Below are 21,534 nucleotides of genomic sequence, written 5' to 3' on the forward strand. Positions count from 1 at the left end.
TTAATAATAAAGATTGAATAATAAATTATGAGTTTTAAGATTTATTCAATTTTTAATTATCTTTAAAAATTAAATATTGTTGAGCTAATATTTATTCATACAAAACATAAAAACCAGTATTCGGGCCAAAGCAGAGCCGTCATTTAAGATGTTGCGGAGTATGCATACCTAAAATTTATCAAGATTGTATTTTGGTCTGACTATAATTTTTCTGCGCCAGACAAAAATAATTTTTTTTTATTGGCCTTAATGGGTCATTACAGTGAAATTTGTTGTCTCTGTCTTACAAGTGTGTAACATGGCAAATTTTAGACTCATAATTAATTTAAGAATATTTATTATAAACAAGATATATAGGTAAAATGAAAATAAGGTTAGATTAAAGGCTGATTATTGATTATTTTTTTTAATCTATAACTTACACAATCTATACTAAAAAAAAGTACAATAAGCCTAATGTAGGTTTTTTAAATAAAATTAAACGCAATGGCTTGAGTTACTTGAGGGAACAAACCATCCAGTGAAGATACTTCCACTGATTATTGATTATTAAATTTAAAGTTATTTTTGAAATGTATCGACCATCTCTGACCAGTGATTGATGTTGATTTTTGGAATTAATTGGGAATTACAGAGTTGCAAATCAGCCATTGCAGGTATCAAAAATACTTTTTTCTGCATCATTCTGACATTATTGCTGTTATCACAAAAGATTCTGGCAAGCGTCACTTTTCTGATTCCTGTCAGTTGATCTAAAATATTATAAAAAAATAGTTAAAATCAGGATCATTCGTTAAAAATATTTCAGATATACTAACATTCATTGAATATATTTGGTAAATCGTAAAAATATCTATCTGCCATTCTAGTTCTTATAAACTGTTCTCTAATGATACATCTCATCGTTGGGCCAACCATTGAGTCTACTTCGTGTTTCTCAAACAATGCACCTACCAAAAGCTCTATATCTCTCCAATGGTTGTATTGCTTCAATAGTCTATCAGTTGACTAAATATTATAATATACAGGAATAAATTAAGTACTATATCATTATTTAATATTTAATATATTTTTAAACTTACGCCTTCAACCATGATCTTGGATAAATCTTGTACACTTCTGATAGCTTTTAGTCGACAATATTTTCTAAATTCTGTGTAGCTTGGTATACCATGATCGCGGGTTCGTTGTATATCCAAGCTGACGATGTCCATTCCAAACGCGTGGTTTGGATAAACACTGTATAAGTAATTTGTAAGCTGAAAAAAAATTCAAATCACTAATGTTAAATTATAAAAGTTAAACGTATAATATAGTCTGTTAAAAGGATTATCTAATGTAATGTCATTGCGTTATATTGATTGTATTTCAAAAACCTACCGTTTTAGTAAATAGCATATCAATTTTTTGTGTATTCTGCGTAGATAGCCCTCTGACAAGCTGATCCATGTAATTTAATAGTAAACCTGCAGTTGGTCGGTTGTAATGTTCCTTTAGTGAAAGACTTGCGTTGATCATTCGGCCTTCCGTATATAAACTAAAAAAAAAAACGTAGGTTCATACAAATTAATAATTATAAGTAGGCTATATGCGATGATTCTCTTTAGAAACAAAAGCACAGCAATCGACATAATAATATTATATTCTTGTGTACATTATCAATTTATAGGTTGGCACATGTATTAATTGTTGTCATATATTGTTGAGTCTACAATGTAGACAGTCGTCAATATAATTGTATTTAATATAATATAGGTAGTATAGGTGAAAATATATTTTAGTAACTTTTAAATGTAGATAGGTTAGACAACGAAGGAATCTGTGCTGAAGTGACAGTAGAATTTTTCTAATTTATAACACCACCATTCGCGTGTATCAATTAACTTGTTTCTGATCTAAAACAGTGATTGGGTTTTATTTCAGAAATTTTACCTTCTTACATTTTAATAATGAACAGTTGATGAGTATACGTTTATTTAAACCAAATAGTGCATGTTATATAAAAACTTGAGTCCTTCTAATTTAGAAGGAACCAACGTATTACCGACAACATATACTAACGTACTTCAACAGATTTTTCCGCCTATTTTATTTCTTTTATTCAAAACACAATAGACCGTACTTATTTTCCTTTTTCCGCAAGGGGTCACTAAAATAATTGATTTGATAAATTTCATTGAATTAAAATTTTACACCATCCTTAATAGTGACACACTTGTAACCTACTGTACAGCAGATCGACATCCATTTACTCACTTTTTTTCTAAGAATGTCATAAAACTTTATTTGTTGATTCAAAATACTTGATGTTTTGTGAACGTTGCTATAACTGTATAGGTAATGTATTGATATATCCTTCTCTACTTGTCAATCTATTCAGGTGCATAACGAATATTATAAAAATTACTATCTTATGGGTTAGTAATAATATTTTAAAATATACAATTTAATTGCAGTTAATATTGGATGATTTAAAACACATTATTGTTGTAAGATATCCTTTTTAAATTAGGGTGTAGTGTATCAAAATATTGGGGCACTATAATTGCCTAAGCTCGACCAGAAATTTAAGTCTGCGCACGCCTATGTATATTCTTAATTTAATTATATGAAAAATTAATCAGTACTGCCATTGATTATAAATACTACCACGTAGATAGGTACCTACTTGAAAAATTGTTTATCGTCGACGACACAGATATATAATATAATATATCTGTGGTCGATGATGACCGTTGACGGTACTCAATAGAGCTATACTATATAGTATAACATAGTATAAATAGTATAATAATATTATTTTGCTTTCATAATTTAATTAAAATATACTAACTAGTATAAAAAAAGGAAGTCTGTTAGAAAATAAAGTAAATATTGGGCTCCGAAATCCATTGGACCGGGACTGTTTGAACTGTGTACTAAAATTATGTGATACAATCTACAGATATTCTAATTATTAAGACTAATAAAAACCCATCATAATAACTATTTATAGTGTCTCCTTCACTATAATTTCTTTTCATTTTGAATTTTTGAGTTTACTTAGTTGAGATATATTATTAAGTTATAGATAAGCAAGGACTTAGCACTGGCAGAGTTTCCATATCCCATTACAGGTAAGAAAACAAAACCGGCGGGTTTTGTATTAGACCTTTCTTATTACTTTTTTAGCCAACCGGTATTCTGGCCCGTTTTTTTCGAACCAAAAGTCTTACCTACATGGTTTGCACTAGGTGTTTGTGGCACCGGCTACCAGCTTTTATTGTTTGGTAGTTTTTGACCTTCGGTCATCAGGTGTGCGAAAACAAGACGCCGAGTTTTGAATTGTTGTCAGAAATCAAGAATACATATTAGACCGGTTTTAAGGCTCTTTATAAACGAGTGTTAACTGCATGTGTTGCATCGATCGGTTTATATAGACGATCCGAAAAATAAACCAGTAAGGCTGGCCATTCAATATTACTATTGATGATTATGATAATAATAATATTAATATAAATCCCATATGACGTATGTGAATATCTAACGGAGGACAGCAAAATGACACACGAAGAGATTCTGTTTCTGTGTGAATTACACATAACTAGAGATGTGCTATATTAAGAATATTCCCGGAATATTCCCCAACCTCTCAGGAAATTTCTTTAAAAAAAAAATGTATTATTTTTATAATATTCAGTATTTAAATTTCAGTATGTTTATTTTTATTTTTTCAACATATATAAATGAAAGTTGGATCGTTTATTTTGTGATCATTGTACAGATTTTAATTAAGAAATTAAATTATAATTACTTAATAACTTTTTTTAAAGAATAAATATCTAAACTGACATAATATCAATAAAGAGCTGTCATTTGGATCATTTACAACCATAAGTTTAATTTAAAACTGAAACCTATGATCAATATTTTAAAACTTATTATATTCCCGGGAAATTCCTAAACTATATTCTCGGGAATTTGCCCATCACTACACACAACACACCATAATTCATATAAAAATAATTCGACGCGACTAAATTTTTATTATATTACATTAAACTTCCATGGCTAAAATGGAGACACAATGGAGTAACTATATTATTAAACAAATTCTAAGCTTGATCTAAATAATATATATAAATATTAAAATATTATATCGACCAAACTATGTTACGCTAAAAAACAGGCAACAGGCACGTTTTGTGTGTCGGGATATTTATTACAGTTTGGTAGGTTTCAATATAAGGTAAGTATTACAATGGATTTCAATATGTAATATAAGGTCTCTTTGAATTACTTAAAAATAAAACATTGTAATTTTGATTATCGTTTTATTTTTATTCATTCACTAATTTATATCCACCATATTTTTTTAATTACAATAAAAAATACATTAAAAATACATATCATTATCTGCAACTCTGCAAGCAGCAATAACGTCTGGATCTCGAATTTTCTAATGATTAAAATCGATGGGCAATATATTATTATACAAATTAAACTCTGATATTAAAATCTACAAATGAAAGTTGTCCTATCGATCCACTTATTTTTAACCACTGTGGATTATCAATATATTATTTATTAACTCAATTATAATATTATTATCAGTTTTAATTTATTGTCTTGGCCTGTTTCAAAAGTGAAATAAAATTTCCCTTTTTCTATGATCAATTTTAGTTACTTACACGTCAAAAACACAGTTTACTTGCCCTTAGGTGTGGACTCTTGTTGACAAAAATAAATATTGATTTAATTTGGATATAAATATCTAAAAATATATAATATATTAATATGTGTGATGTACTGACGTGTCTCCAGCCAGTGCTCGAAATGGACAGGAACGCACCGGAACGGCGTTCCGGTTCGTAATATAAACTTTGCGTCGGTTCCGGTTGGTGAAAATTAAAATTTAAGAGTTCCGGTTAGTAAAAATCGACAGTATCACAATCCAGAGGATTAAATTTTATAAAATTTTCTTTCGACAAAATATAATATACTTAATATAGAGAGAAGTTCAATTTTTTGGTTTTTGGTTTTTGGTGCAACTCTAAATGAAATGTTGACTGAATGTTTATATTAGCATTTTCTATACACTATAACATTTTCAGTTTCCATTTTTCTATAAATATCAATAAAATTGTATTTCTGGGTAAAAAAGCGTGAAAATTTAATGCAAGGCTCCAGATATATCGTTACGATAGCAGTTGAAAAATATTAAAAATACATTGGCACAATTTTTTTTTATAAGTATTTAAAGTTCAAATTTTGACAAAATTTATCAAATTTAAAATTTAATAATTATTTTGTAATTAAAAATTTATAAAATGTTCAACTTTTATAGCTAAGGATTGAACATTTAAGACAAGGTTCCACGTAAATAGGCTATATATAAATTACTTTATTCACAATAATATCATCAAATATACTTGGTAATGTCATAGGCTGTCTGAACGTTTTCGTTTAGAATCATTTTCCTTATACAATGATATTATATCATTGAATTCAAATTTAACACCATCCATTACAGTGACCCACTTGTAACCTACTGTACAGCAGAGCGACATCCACTTACCCACCTTTTTTAAGCTTAAAATTACTCATATTATTTGTATCTTTTTAACTTATTATATTGTATTGTTAAGTAAACACGAATTGAAATAATTAAAATAATATTATAATCCGCATATTAATTTTATGAGCGTTCCGGTTCGTAAAATTTTCCATTTCGAGCACTGTCTCCAGCTACTTCAAAATCCTACAACTAGTGGTTCTATTTAGTATTTTGTAACAACGGACAATGTAAAATTCCAATCCAAGAAATAAATTACCAATATCAAACCCCTTTACACGCGGTTATGGCGTGGCTATTTTGCACCCGTCTGATTTTAAAAGCTGCACGATGTCACGATGCCGGTGCTCGGTGGTTTTCGATTAACCATTATTGTATTATATTAGCGCAAAAACATGCCTATATTTATTGACAATTATTATCTTGTGTAGGTACTAAGAAATTATTATTCCAATGATCAATTGGTAATTAATAGTTGGATTACACTTATTATTTATAATATAAATACATATTGTGTGGATAATATATATTACATAATAGGTATATTACATATGTAGATATGTGTGGACATGCGTGAAAGTAGGTATGCATGTTTGTGTCTAATGAAGGAAAAGGAACATAATAATATATTAATATGTGCTTGCGAGTAGTTGTTTTTTAAGTTACCCATTTGGTCTGGTCAAAACTTTTGCCCCCTCTATTAAAAACTGAAATGACGCCACTGAGTGTTTTTAACTGTAATTGTAATAAATATAGGCCTACTTGATAGCGATTAGCGGTAACATACCGATAGACAATGGTCGATGGATGTGTTCCTATATTACAATTTATTTTTATAGCCTAAAAAAACCTAGGAGAACATTTTTAACAGGTCATAGAATTTCCGATAGCTTTCTGATATTAAGAAACTGTTAACTAATTAATCAAAGGTTATATTATATTCTATTTAGAACTTAGAATATAAAAACTACTGATTTATAATAATTTAAAAGAGGGCCCTACTATAGGCTATAGTTAGGTATGTTATGATAAGATAAATTAAATTATTTATCTGAGTAATCACTGTAGTTTATTAAAAAACCCTAGTCCATGTACAAAATGTGTCTGCTCCACTTAGCATCCCCTGGAAATAGTTCTAATGCCGTGCCTGATAGTTATTAGTATAGTATAGTGTAAACTGCAAGAATTCATATTTGCTTATATTTAGTTAATATATTATTAAATATATTCTGTTAGTTAAACACAAAATAAATCCATAACATTTTCAATTTAACTACTATAAACTGTTTATTTTATTATGATTGCTTCAAACAGTAATTCAAGAAGGTGTTCAAGAAGTTTCCGAAATTTATGACCTTCCTAAATAATGTATCAAACCGTTGTGGAGTGGTAGGTAAGCCAGTAACTGGACGGATACCTACGGTATGTCGATTATGTCGATATTGATCCAAAATAATAAGGTAATAATATTAATACATACGTATTCAGGTATTGTTTTAATACAATTTTGGACTTAAAGACTATTATATTATTAATAATTGTAAATTGTAATAATCGTTAAAAAAATTGTATGTTCAAAGTAAATATGTTTATTTTTTTCTAGAATTTTAGGATGTTGTGTTGTATTTATTTATATTTTTGATAAAAAAACTCTCTTAAATTAAAATAATACTCTCGTTATGTTACTAGAATATAACTCATATAATTGAAAATCAAATTTACTTTTTAACTCTAATTAACTATTATGCAGAAGTATAATTAAAATATAAATCAAAATAATTTGAGAGGATTAGATGATGATAAGCTTCTGTTAAACACAATACAAATCTAAATTGATCACGTTTTAATAAAACATGGTATTTAGCATAATATTAAGATAAGACTATGATACTATATATTTTGTCATAAGAATATAACATTCCAAGCTGCTTGTATGGTTTTTATTCACAAAGTATTAATTTTTTTAAGGAAAAAATAAAGAATAGATCAACCCTTTTCTGATTGAAATTAATTAATTTATTTTTGTGTTCTAGATGGAATTTAATTATCTGAAAATATTCAGTTGTCCACGAGTTATCCATATTCCTGTGAAGTTGTTATTGTCCGCTGAAATACCCTAAACGGTCAACTATATTTTATTAACTCTTGACATGTACTATCGAGTGCGTGGGCATAACCATCTACACTACTACACAAACACACAGTACACACTCACGAGATCGTGCGACTACGTAACGATATGTCAATTAAGTTGCCAATAATTTGCTCCTTAATAAATAGCCAGCACCGGGTGCCTTGATTAAAAATTACTAATAAAGAAAATCACAATAATGGATAGGTTACACGAGAAATCGAGTGAATATCAAATGTTGATACTACTCTATAGTAGATATCTACTTGTTATGCAAAATTCTTATATATATGAAAAAAATGTTAAATTATTGATTAGAACAAAAGTTATTTCATTTGTCAGGTTTTGCTGTTACATTCTATATAATATATTATGTTATACCTAACTTATAAAGTATGATGTGATTTAAAAATTATTTTTACAATAAGTTAGGTATACAATATACATCATCAGCCTCACGATTACGTCCCTGTTTCCGAATTCCTCAATATTGACACCCTTTCTAATCGGAGAATTACTCTAGGGTTTAAGTTTCTAAATGGATTGATATCAGGTAACATAGATTCGCCTTACCTTTTAAGCCTAATCAATTTTAGAGTACCTCAACGTATTTCTCGAAATAATGCTCCTTTCTACATTCCTTTTTACACCTCAAATTATTTAGCAAACGAACCTATCACAAGATTAATGTCTCTTGCCAATGTTGACGCCTCCCGCCTCTGTTAATGCTTATACCATACCTATGTATATCTTTATTAATTTTATTGTAAATCTGTATATGTCAAACTTTGTTTTTCAAAAGGGCTAGACCCGTAAATATAAATATAAATAAATAAATAAATAAATAAAGTTGTAATATATTATTATTAAATTTAAATTTAAAATTCATTTAATTAATTCAACAAAAAACACAAAAAAAAAAATGATTACTTTCAATACCACGCTTGGGAAATATACGAGTATTTATATTATATTGATACAATTATAACTGTTAGGTACCTAGTAAGATACGATTCCCTCCTATGTAGAATCTAAGACCTAAGTTACCTACTTAGATATACCAAATTATAACACGTTTAATATAATTGGTTATGAGTTTATGACTTCAGACTAATTTATATTATATACTTCATATACCAATATAATATTATAATTTATAATATTACAAAGTGTCCACTTTTCCACTTTTAATGTTCTACCATATAAAGTGATCTATAAGGCTATAATAGAACCATAGTGCAATAGGAACTTAGTTGTAAAAGGTACTATTATAAAGGTACTATGTAAATGTCATAATGTAGTTGACTCATGAGTGAATTGCTTAGAAATAAGATACAGGCCACTTAAATCATGTTTCAAGTAATTTTATTTTACAATTTAAAAATAAAAATCTTATCGTTAAATAGGTAATAAAAATGTGAAAACCACGATAGAAACAAAATTTAAAAATATGTAATTGTTCCTGTCATTCTGTCTCTGGCATAAAATTGAAATTAAATAAACTGCACCTTTTTGCATCAAATGAAATCACAACAAAAATATATTTAGAAATGTAAAAATATTCATTGAAAAACCAATTTTAATAAAAATGACACAATGTATTATAAAAATTATAAAAAATATCCTATTATAAAAAAATGTCATAAACATGACGTTAAGAACAAAAATAAATAAACTTTTAACAAAACATACACAATTAAATATTATACCGGGTAATTCTTTTATCATTTAACACTCATTATTTTAAAAATATAAATGTTTTTGAAAAAAGAATAATTTTTAACTATGACAACGTACAGTTTTATTTTCATATTCCAAAGCAGAAGTATTTAAATACACACAGGGATGGGCAAGATACTCAAAAATTGATACTAGATACTAGATACTTGGATTTGGAGTATCGAGGTACTAGATACTCGATACCTACATTTCAAGTATTTAGATACTTGATACGCGATACATTAGAAAAAATTAGTCAAAGCCTATGACGCATAGGATTTTTTTTAAATTTTATTTATACACAATTAAGTAGGTTATGAATCTAGACAAATGCATTTAAATTTAAAATTCCAAATATTAGTATAAATATATTATAAGTCAATCGTTAAATTAAATAAATAAATAATAATAAAAATAAATTATAGATAGGTATCATATCATATTCTTAAAGACGTAAAGTCCCATTCAACGTGTATGTGTGATGCGTCCCAGTACACAGATATAACTTAATATGACTAATAGGTTGAAAAATAATTTTGTGCAAGTTGCACTGCAATTAAATTATGGATTTATAAATTTAAATTCACAGTGCATATTATTTTACACATATTATAGTATTATATTAAAACATAGTCAAACAGTCACGGTAACAAAATTATTTTGTGAAATACTCGATACATATTCTAAAAATGTATCTCGATACAAGATACTCTATACTTCATATAATTGTATCGAGATACAAGATACAAGATACGTATCTTAGATACTGCCCAACCCATGATACACAAAATAGAATTTAGGACGAGTAGATTATGAGTTATTAGTTACAAGTATTTTAAGTTTTGAAGTGCACACAAGAGTAGAACGAGGTTACCCCACATTATTTTGGTCCAATACACCGCTCATCTCAACTTGAAAACTTTTTATGAGCCAACAATTGGTTCATAATAAAATAATCACCTAGTGTATATTTATCAAAGGTAAAAATTAAATAACGGTATTAACAGAATGACTGTGCGGATTTTATTATACATCCATGTTTAAACATATATTTCAACTAATTTATAATTTATTATCATCATCTTTATATCAATAAATAATCCATAAACATTTAAAATTAAAATGATTTCAAAGTAGTGTATTTGTATACATTTAATTAAGCAGTGGAAATTAAAAGGGCATTAACCATATTTATGAGTATTTTGAAATTTTATTTTTTATAAAGCTGTATAACTTCAGATCGCAGGGATGATTATTTACCTGAATTATACAACTACAAATCCCCATATATCTCATCTACTCAATTGAATAATTTATTCAATGCAAGACTACATTTAAAATATATATTGTAACTAATTAAGTTAAATTATAAATTTATTACTCACTAAGTCAAATTAAATTAAATTATAAATATTTTTAACAAAATATTATATTAACTGCTTACTTTTTATTTGAGATGTGTAGGAACATGTTGGTATTTATAGGTATTCCATAACATTAATGTCCATTACAACACATTTATTGAGTTTAGTATTAGGGCTAAGAACTGCACTTCCTAAAATAAACAAAAATTGAAAAATATACATAACTATTAAATAAAATACTATACTTAAACTAAATTGAGATTAATAAGAAAAATCTTAGTACGTTAAAACTCATTAGAGACTGATCATCATGCAATTATTTAATATCTGTCTCAATACATTGACCTGAATTTGGAATTTATTTTGTAGTCTAAAAATATATTAGGTATACAGTTCAAATTAATGCTATATTACCTACCACTGGTATATTTTAAAATCATTTATTAACATTTTATCGTGTATCCAGCCCAAAAACATATTTATTTAAAAAAAACTATTATAAGTAATTTGAATAAAATGAATATTATATTTCAAAAATAAAAATATAACAAAAAGTAGAAAACTAATCGTATTCCTCATTAGTATGTAGTTGATTAAAATCGACCAGATAAAATATTTTATTAATAGTGTGTATTAATAAATAAATAAATAAATCATTTTCTAACACATTACACATCATGAATTACTTACATAAACATTTAATGAAGACAATTTGTTCAATTACTAGTATATTACATGCTTCAGTATACTTTGGTATTTGAATCCAACATTTTTTTTTAGAATTTTTAATCAATTGTTTTTATTGGTTTGGAAGCTTATTACAGTACAAGGTTGTGTTGTATTCTATATTGATACTGCAAAATAAACAGATTCTTAAATTATAATGGATTATATAAAAATTTTTTAAGCATCGCAGTATTAAATTTAAAACGACCATCCTATTGTTAATTTTGGAAGCTACTGATTGTTGTCAGCTAGTAGCGAGGCTGGGCGAGTTTATGATTTTTTTTAACTCAGTCAAGTTAATATGCACTGAAAGGACTGAAAAATTTAAAAATAATTAGAGATATACTCTAAGGACTAAATCCAACAGAATTATTGAATGTTGATCTTACACCACTTGATATAGTTAATATGAAGTATGCTATCATTACGTCAGTCGATGTAAAACGTTCATTCAGTCAATGCAAAAACATTTTATGACCAAATTGTCGCCATTTTACATTTTTAAATCTTAGACAATATTATGTAGTTTCACATTGTTTTAATAATTAGATAAGAGATAAGATTTTTATATTTATTTTTATTGTTTAGCGGTTTTTACATATTCCAATTTTTTTTTACATATTTTGATGTAATTTTAAGTATTATAACCAACATAAATATACGTTTATGGTTATGGAATTATCTTATATTATGACTCTTACTTGTTCCTTGGGTCAAAAGTACAATCGGAACACACAGCTGGCACCAAACGACCGTAGTTCATAAAACGAATATGGTTTCTGAAAAATGGATCTTTACCCGGTATCACTACTTGCAAGCACAACTCGAGGTGTATGTCTCGAGGCATGAGCTCCTTCCGGCTATTTGAACAACAGCTCACGGACTTATTACTATTCACTAAGGATTTAATATTAATTTACATTCATTAATTACGATTAATCAATATATATGGTTATGTGTTAATCCTACTCATTCTAGAAATTTCCGTGTGAGATTGATCATGGCCTACAAAAATCGTCCAGTACGCCATTGCCATAGTTTTGAAGTAATCTGGTGAGTGCTCGTCTTTGACAAATTCAACCCTCAGCTTTCTAGGACTTGGTTTGTAAGACGAAAAAGAATCTTCGAAAACTTCTGTTTGGACAGTAAATGAGATTACATCATTAGATACGCACAAAGGTAAATTATAATGTTATAATAATTACCATTAAAACTATCCATATAGTTATTAAGAGCAAACGTTTATAGAGCCGTGGATGCTTTTCCCGAGGAGGAACGTTTCAAGTTATTACAATAACCGTCAAGACTACGATACTTCAACTTCATCCTGATGCATGCAGTTTTGTTGTAATACATGGACACACAAATCTTACCTGAAGATGTCTTGTCTAGTTTCACTTTTGATAAGTCTATGGCACATTGTCCTCCAGCACTATCAAGATAATTGAAATAGTCGTTAAATTTATGCATATTAAGAATAATTTTTTTTTAATGAGATTTATATTGTATATTCATTTGACATTCTCTATTGCGTATAAAGAAGGAAGCTTCAGAAATAATTTCTGCACGCCAATATAAGGAATACAGTTCTTCGGAAAGCTAAGAATCGATCAATAGTCCATGCACAGGGCTTCCAATTTCCATACTCAACTCATATTCTATATCCATCCCATGTTTTCCAATATCACGGACAACTGTTTGAATATGATCATCTAATTCCAGAAGCTTGAAGCAAGTTTGAAGCAAACAAATAGATTTCCTGTAGTACCTACTTATAAACATGAGATAAATTATTAAAAAAACTATCATTCATTCGGTTTGGATATTGGATATAAATAGTTTAGTATTGCTATTAGAAGAACACATTAATATAATTCTATAATATAATCTAGAAAAGCTTAGCGAAGAGTGTAATTATTGATGACTAACAGCATTATGTAGGTTATTCTGAACAAAAATTTGGTTACAACTTACGAGGCATTAATTTGTTGTTTTTATAATGAAGTAAAACATTTTTTAGTTATTTATTTGATTATTAAATTATTATTTATATTGTCAAGCATTTATTTGTTGTAAATTTAAAGCTACATCAAGTAGAGGATTCTGTACAATAGGATTTATTGATTTGATCATTAGGTTCCCCTACTAATATTATACAACAATAATTAATATACAATCATAATATTCTAAAATGGTTTATAGTTTATATACAATAGTTATATTATATTAATATATTATATTACTTTAAGCTTATTTAACAAATTTTCCAACAATAAATAGTGATTATGAACATTGTTTTGCAATAATAAAAATTGTATTTTAACATTGTATTTCATGGGCCACTAAATTATGTTAAAGGGAACATTAGCTCACTATTGATTGATTCAATATTTAGTAATTGTTTATGTAACCAGGTATATATATTATTATATTATTTTTACAGTATCAATAAATTTTTAACTCACTTAACAGATATTTTATTTTTTAATGTATTATAATTATCAAAAATCCATAATATGTCATTCATTGAATTATATTCTTCTCTTAAATATGCATTGAATACACGCATTTTTTCGAAATGTTGTGTCAATTCTTTTGTCATTTCCCACCAAGTATCATCAGTTTTTAATTCTCCAAATAACATCATATTTTGTCCTGTTGTATCAACAATATCAGCAAACCTAACCTAACCTAAAAAGATAAAAACAAATTTAATTAAAAACCCTATCATGTTTTAAAAACAACAAATATCTTACTATCACAAGTTGATGTAACAGTAATATCTATGTTAATTGGAAGTTTAGATTCATAGTCCGTGTCTGGTACAAATCTGTATATATAATGTTCTTGTAAAACATATTGTATTTCAGAAATCAATAACCATAATCCTAACTGTCACTGAAAATCATAATAATATTACAAGTTTTCAAACAATTTAATAATTACAGCTAATACAAATTAATACCAGAACTTAAAAGTACATAATATTAACGTAACAATTTGTTCAAATATGTTTTATGATGATCTTACGTGTAACATTACTATAAACAGATGGTTCATAAATTTCTTCTTAAACCTTAGGAAATGAATCCAATTATTTTACAATAGGTATTAAGTGTTAATTTATTTCCTCTGTATCTCAACATTTTAATTATCTACAACAAAATAATAATTGTATAAAATTCATTATTTCTCATAACATCATAATACATTTACCTGAATAGTTATTTTAAATAGTTAAATATTAAAATATTAACAGTGGAAACAGTGAGAGGAAGTAATAATTTAATGGAAACAAATAGCAACGACCAATTATTTTGTTATAATATGTAAGCATACAAATATTTAGGTAAAATGACACTTTGTACGGTTGATTGTTTAAAATGCATAACCCGGACAATTTGTACGGTCAGGTAAAAAGGTAGATTGCAGAATGCGGACACTTTGCACGATCAGGTAAAACTTTAAATTGCAGAACACGGACACTTTATACTAATATACATAAAATATATTATATTTAATATAAACATGTCAGAAGTCATGAACAGACCATGTTATTAAGCTTAAATATTATTTGGTAGATTTAATTATCTTATACATTCAAAATAGGAGAGAATTATTACCTATCAAAAGTAATTTTTACTTGTCATTTCGCCATACTGTACACATTTTTAATTTACTTTTTAACATAACATTTGGTAATAATGTAATACAATTATTATAATTTATAATCATGTTTGATTATTTTGATAATTTCAAGATTTTTAGGTCATCAAGTTCCTAAATTAATTAAAAATATATTATAGCACCAAGTAATATTTGGCTGTTATCTAACCAGTTTGTTAAAAAAACTGATTATTATGACTATTGTTCATATACTATATTTTAAAACACTTTTAATTTACTTTTTGTTTTAATTTTTAATTTTTACATTTTAATAATTGACATTATTTATACTTACTACTTAGATATATAACTTGTATTTACACTACTTATGTTTTATGTATATAATAGTACAAACTGTCTGCGGTCTGAATTGAACATTTTTACCCAACTGTACAAAGTATCCGCAATCAGCAATGTACTTTTATACCCGACCATACAAAGTGTCTGCTTTTGCACTTTTATTGGTCGACCATACAAAGTGACCTAGAACCAAATATTAAAATAAAAAACAATTGAAAACTGCACAAATCGACCATTCCTTAATTATCATGTGTAAATTTACTTACGATTTTATTTAAATATTATCAACTTAATTCCTATGAGCTAAATGCCTAGATGTGCTATATTTTATGAAAGAAACGGAACAATAAGAATACAACTGAGTAATATAGTTAATCCCTGCAAAAGCCTATAAAATAGGAATATACTTTTCGCAACATTTTAAGTAAATGCTGCGTTAATACAATTATTGTTAAAATTACCAGTTGACAATGAGCAATAATTGGAATAGAATAAAATACAAACTAATATTGAATACGATATTATTATGTTAGAAACTCCTCTTCTACCTAAGTACTCGAATAATAGAAAAACTTAGCGTTATTTTTGTTATCATCGTCGACGTCCTATCATTTATCAACAAAATCAAATTTTGTCATCAACACCGCTCCGCATCGCCCACAAATCATACGGTCGATTTCCTGGAGCAAATGCACTTTACCACCACATTCAAATTGTTCGATTATTTCTTTCGGAACTTATTTATATTAACTATTTAGGAACAATGGTGCAATCAGAATTTGTCGTAAACCATTATTTTAAAAGTTATAGCTGTTACGTCCCAACCGACGTCGATATATTCATCAACGCAGAGATAGAATACGTGATGTACTAGGTATGATGAATGTTAAAATACAATGTTATAATATAAAGATAGAATATAAACTGTGAGTGGTGTTACGACTTGACTCTGAATGTCCCTAACCGTCTGAAGAGCTCTTGTCCTGGGCTTCTATATATATGATTGTGTCCTTTGGAGTGGGTGGTTGTAGTAGTGGCTAAGCTCGGTCATGAGACAGAGTTCGGGTCTCGTATTTGGTATGCTGGTCGACTCGTATCCTGCGTATGGGTGTTGGCTTTCCAGAAAAGATACGTATGTGACGGCACCTTCTATAGTTTAATTGTTTTCTCTACGATTTTGCAACGACCTCCGCATGTTATACTATACTAATTGCCTTATTAGTTATAGTGTCAAATATTATTAGAAACGTGCGGCGCGCTGTACATAGTTAATACATGATTAATTAATACGTGGGTACGTAACATAGCCATCCAAAGTTTGGGTTATTACGTTTATACGCATGCGCGCCACACTACTTTAATGTCGCGCGCAACGCCTATAGTTAATTTCAAATTTTTTTTGTACGTATTTTAACGACTTAAGAATGATGGTGAAATCACAACTGCGCTCGGACAAAAAAATCAAAAATATCTCCCAATTTGCTGTGTAAAACCACCTTGCGAGGCCTCGATATTAAACAAAGATGTTAAAAAGCACATAATGTGATAGCGTTGCACTCCCTCGCTACGCTACGCTCGGACAACGATAAAAAGACACGATAAACGTAGCGTTGCGCTCATGCGTAAAAAACGCAAGATTGCTGACTTCCAAAGGTCATAACTTCAAAACCAAGTCCTACCGACAAATTATGATTGTACCATTGTTCTTAAATAATTAAAACAAGTGTGTTCCAAAAAAAACAAAATCAAAAAATTTGCATGTGGTGGTAAAGTGCATTTTAGCCCTATAGGTTAACTCAGTTAAGTTAAAACACACTTTTAAAAAAAGTTATTTTGTTTATACAACGCTATCATACTTAATTTTTTACCAACCCAAAACTAAATAATAGACTATAGTGTTTATACTTTATACAGTACTAGCTCTCCGAGCTTCGCTGGGGGAGACCCCAAACCACCCAAGTTGGCGAAGAGTTGTAACCGATGTCGGAAGCTGCAGTGGTCGTTTGGTCTGGTGTCGGTCTCGAGCCGGTTGGTGTGTGATAAGGAGGTCTGGTGATAAGGAACTGTGATAAGGTTAGGACCACCACGGTTCGACGTGGTAGCCCGAGTTATGCCGCCGGAAATTCGAAATTCCGTAAAAAAATCATAAAGCCGCCGCGATTTTTTTGATGTCTAGCAGGTCAGTCACCTCAGTTATCCGGGTAGGCAATCCGACTTCATCGGATAGCGGACAATGTGGGACTGCCGGGTCACGGCATCAGCTGGTATGAAATCCAACTGCGTCGGATCGCTGACAACGTTCTTTACTGCCGCCGAAAACGCGACATTACGTGAAAAAAAATTTAAAAAAATTCGGGCGTCCATGCAAATCATATAGCCACAGTATTTTTTTGGGTGTCTAGCAGGTTAGTCACCTCGAATGATTTTAGCCGTAGTAATAGGGGTAGGCTATTGTTACGAACCCCTGTTTATAAATTATTAGTAATTAGCACAATAAGCACCTTTTTTGCAATGCCCGTCGACCCAATAACGAAATACCGAATGAGCTTCGCCGGCAGTCGTATTTTATATCACACACAGGACGTATTCGATAAAAGTGAAACGTATACAACGCTCGATAGATGGCGTTCTGCGCCGTATCGCCGCCGTCTCGGCAGGCTGTAGCCACGCCCATTGTCTACGTGACTGGGTCCGCGCGTCGTAGTCGCGGGAGAGGTATATTATTATCTCACAGACAGTCGTATAGAACGTTTAGCGTCAACGCAGTCACTCGTTGCGTAAATATTGTCACCCAAGTACTTTTTATGAATTCTGTACTTTCCGTACTACTTTACTAGCATGCGGCGCGCTTGTTCCTAGCGCAAGTCACAAACCATTTCTTGAATAAAGCTCCTGTTTACTTAAATAATATTTGCATTACATACAGCATATAATCTTTTATTCAACATAGCTCGAATTATATTTATAACCTAATTACTTTTTAAAATATAATTAAAAATTATTTTATAGTTGAAAATTCATAAAATTTTAAGTATTTATAGCTAAGATTTGAGAATTTGGTACCAGGTTGTCCATAATTTTTTCTTCGAATATCTGTAAAAAAAACTCTGCCGGACTAACACCAAAAATTTTTATGAACAATTTATTATTTATTACGAAATCACGTAAAACAACGATTTAGCCTCAAACGATTTTTGATATTTATTTTTATTCAAAAAGTATAAGACATAGAAATTTGAAACTTCTACCAGTTGTTTAAAGTGACATTTTCTTTACATGATTTTTTTTTTAAAAATATTTCGTTAATTTTTCTGCTATTTATAGGCATTTGAAATATTCGATTTTTTTTGTTTTTTTTTTATAGATGTCGATTTAAATTTTTTGGCCGAGTCAAAATACTTGAAAATTTAATAGAAAATAAAATTAAATAAAAACTACAATATTACCTATTGCCTAATTTTTTATTTAAATAAAAAAATCAAATTTAGGTATAATTAATTAAAATTATATTAATAATATAATATATATAAATATATTATAATCAGATAATCTAAATATAATTGTTTTTTATATAGTTCTATATTTTAATTACATTTTTTTTTTTTGCTCAGCATTAGTTTGTATTATTCTGTGTGGTTCTCTGATATCTGACTTTAACATCCTTTTTGGATAAAGTGGATCCACAATTTCGGGCAGCATACATTCCATGTAAAACCTAAAATAAAAAAAAAAATGACATCTATTAAAAATGATTAATGTATTAAATATGTTAGACAGTTAATGTCTAATAGAAGTATAAGAAAATCAATTATATTTTAAACTTATCAGCCATATTGTTGATAAAAATTATATTTTTTTTAATTACAATTTCAATTGTTCTTCCATTTTAGTTTTCCAAAATGACAAATCAAATTTAATTTTTAAAATTTGAGTCCAAGAATTAGTATGAATAATGAAATAACATAGATCCCTCTTTGTAATTTTAAGACGTACGTTACCCCAGCCCCCCCCCCCCCCCCCCAATTTGACATTAACAATTTTTTTTGCGCCAATAATTAGTACTCGATTCCTGTGGATTCCTGAGCACACTTTTATAATTCCTGCTCTGACGGTTTTCCCGGAAAGTCAAATTTTCCTCGGGTGGGGCCGGGGTAACGTTACTCCAGCCCCACCCACCTTCTAAATTTAACTTTTTGCAATTTTTTTTGTGCCAATAATTAGTACTCGATTCCTGTGGATTCCTGAGCACACTTTTATAATTCCTGCTCTGACGGTTTTCCCGGAAAGTAAAATTTTCCTCGGGTGGGGCCGGAGTAACGTTACTCCAGCCCCGCCCACCTTTCAAATTTAACTTTTCCCAATTTTTTTTGCGCCAATAATTAGTACTCGATTCCTGTGGATTCCTGACCACACTTTTATAATGACTCCTTGAAAATATGTTGAAGACCAAAAGTTTTGCATTGTCACTCTACATATTACAACTACAATAATGCTTAAAAACGTTGTTATTTTGTAGGGATGTGATTAAATGGTATTATATATGTACATAATATGTATTAATATATATTATATATTCTATAGAGCACAGATTTTTATTTTATTGTTAAAGATTAATATTTTGATACATCTAAACAATGGCATATAATTAATACAGTTACGTGTACCCCAAATGTACGTATTTTTTTTATAATATATAATTTATAGGTTAATATCTTTTTTTATTGCTTCCGTAAATAATTGCAATAGTTGTTAAAAAACAGTATGTTAATTAATTTTATACAAAAAATAAATTTTGTCTATATTGATTAAAGTACAACTTTTAAAAATCTTAAATCTAATTAGTTTTTAAACTGAATAAAATAAAAATTCAACTGGTACTATCGTTTGTTCTTTTACTTGGACAGGAATTTTCTTGAGGTCATCATACAGTTCCCAATTTTTAGATCCCCTTTTTGCGTATGTTGTATAGTGTCCAACCGAATTTCTCAATGAACTTTTAGAGCGTTGAAATGCCAAAACACCTCTTAGTTCATATACTGTGGATTTTACTTTTATTAGTTTTGGGATGTCACACAGCTTAATTTTAAAAATGGTTGCTGCCTCACTACTCCGTAGGCTGGAAATGGCATCTTCATCTATTTAAATATTATAATAGATAAGTAAAACAATTATTTAACACAAATTTCAAACACATATTTAGTAGTAAAAATAATATATATTATTTACCTTCCCAAAGAAGAATATCTATGAATATATGCATTTCCGAAATGCTAGTAGTGACTGTCTTAAGACCTCGGCAATCATTATGGTCGCAATTTAAAAAGTCCTCATTTAAACGTTCATCAAAGAAATTTTGTAATTTGGAAATATTATCGTTTTCATTCATTTAGAATGTAAAATGCATAATTTTTCGTTCATTGATTTTGTTACACACGGTACAACTAGAAATTTCTCTTGCTGAAGGATACTTCTCCATCAAAGCGTCAATTACATGGCCAATAGTAGATGCACATACAACTAGTGTAGTGGCATATTCCATTTGTTTTATGTCAACATTTAAATTATTTATAATTAAATCAGCTCTATATGAATATGATGCAGATGTTATCCCAGAATTTAAAATTTTACAAATAAAGTGTATAAAATCTGATTTATCAGAAATATCAAACATTTCTGAATATTTATTACTGTCGCAATATGATACCTATTTAAAAAATATATATATATATTTCAATTGCCTAATAATAATTATAATTATAATGAAATGGCTTAATTTTTTTTAGTTAAGTATTAGTTATATAGTTTTATTTACAAAACTTTTACCTATAGTTCTACCTATACAAATAATGTTGAACATAATAGTATGTACTTATTTTTAAAAATGTAACCCGAGTCCTATAAAATATATTACCTACTCATTATTATAAATTATAACATAGTATATTTTAATTATCACTCAGGATAAAATGTTTTTAATAATGGTTAAGTTATCATTATTAAAGTGTAAAGTCTGTTATTATTGATGTACCATCTGGCGTTCAACTAGGAAAACATATTTCATCGTTATTATTTCC

At 28.5% G+C, this 21,534-nt stretch overlaps 2 protein-coding genes across 5 annotated transcripts; both read right to left on the reverse strand.

The window, feature by feature from the left end:
* Positions 1 to 32: 32 nt before the first annotated feature.
* LOC132935381 (peroxidase-like) lies at positions 33 to 16,187 on the reverse strand. 4 transcript variants are annotated; one of them, XM_061001919.1, is made up of 14 exons: positions 15,727 to 16,186; positions 14,711 to 15,643; positions 14,525 to 14,649; positions 14,251 to 14,392; positions 13,960 to 14,185; positions 12,700 to 13,265; positions 12,464 to 12,628; positions 12,196 to 12,391; positions 11,459 to 11,622; positions 10,849 to 10,959; positions 1,381 to 1,537; positions 1,083 to 1,259; positions 819 to 1,008; positions 33 to 752 (listed from the first exon to the last, which is right to left on the reverse strand). In XM_061001919.1, exons 10-14 carry the CDS (start codon positions 10,872 to 10,874, stop codon positions 562 to 564), a joined length of 741 nt encoding a protein of 246 aa, XP_060857902.1. In that variant the 5' UTR covers positions 10,875 to 10,959; positions 11,459 to 11,622; positions 12,196 to 12,391; positions 12,464 to 12,628; positions 12,700 to 13,265; positions 13,960 to 14,185; positions 14,251 to 14,392; positions 14,525 to 14,649; positions 14,711 to 15,643; positions 15,727 to 16,186; the 3' UTR covers positions 33 to 561. The 4 variants fall into 4 exon arrangements, with proteins under 4 accessions (XP_060857902.1, XP_060857901.1, XP_060857903.1 ...); XM_061001918.1 differs by having other exon boundaries at positions 12,700 to 13,262; positions 15,727 to 16,185; XM_061001920.1 differs by lacking the exon at positions 11,459 to 11,622 and having other exon boundaries at positions 12,700 to 13,262; positions 15,727 to 16,187.
* Positions 16,188 to 20,287: 4,100 nt separating this feature from the next.
* On the reverse strand, positions 20,288 to 20,723 carry LOC132933765 (uncharacterized). Its single transcript, XM_061000042.1, has 2 exons — positions 20,687 to 20,723; positions 20,288 to 20,595 (listed from the first exon to the last, which is right to left on the reverse strand). The coding sequence occupies exons 1-2, from the start codon at positions 20,718 to 20,720 to the stop codon at positions 20,306 to 20,308; spliced, it is 324 nt and encodes a 107-aa protein (XP_060856025.1). The 5' UTR covers positions 20,721 to 20,723; the 3' UTR covers positions 20,288 to 20,305.
* Positions 20,724 to 21,534: the final 811 nt, after the last annotated feature.

This window comes from Metopolophium dirhodum, chromosome 1 (genome assembly GCF_019925205.1).
Source record: "Metopolophium dirhodum isolate CAU chromosome 1, ASM1992520v1, whole genome shotgun sequence".
NCBI lineage: Eukaryota > Metazoa > Arthropoda > Insecta > Hemiptera > Aphididae > Metopolophium > Metopolophium dirhodum.

Coding starts and splice junctions, on each gene's coding strand:
- LOC132933765 (XM_061000042.1), bottom strand. CDS start 20,720: ATGCATATATTCATAGATATTCTTCTTTGGGAAG. Junction 20,596..20,686: donor AGATATTCTTCTTTGGGAAG/GTAAATAATATA, acceptor ATATTTAAATAG/ATGAAGATGCCATTTCCAGC.
- LOC132935381 (XM_061001920.1), bottom strand. CDS start 10,874: ATGTTCCTACACATCTCAAATAAAAA. Junction 1,538..10,848: donor CTACACATCTCAAATAAAAA/GTAAGCAGTTAA, acceptor TTTTTTTTTTAG/TTTATATACGGAAGGCCGAA. Junction 1,260..1,380: donor ATATGCTATTTACTAAAACG/GTAGGTTTTTGA, acceptor ATTTTTTTTCAG/CTTACAAATTACTTATACAG.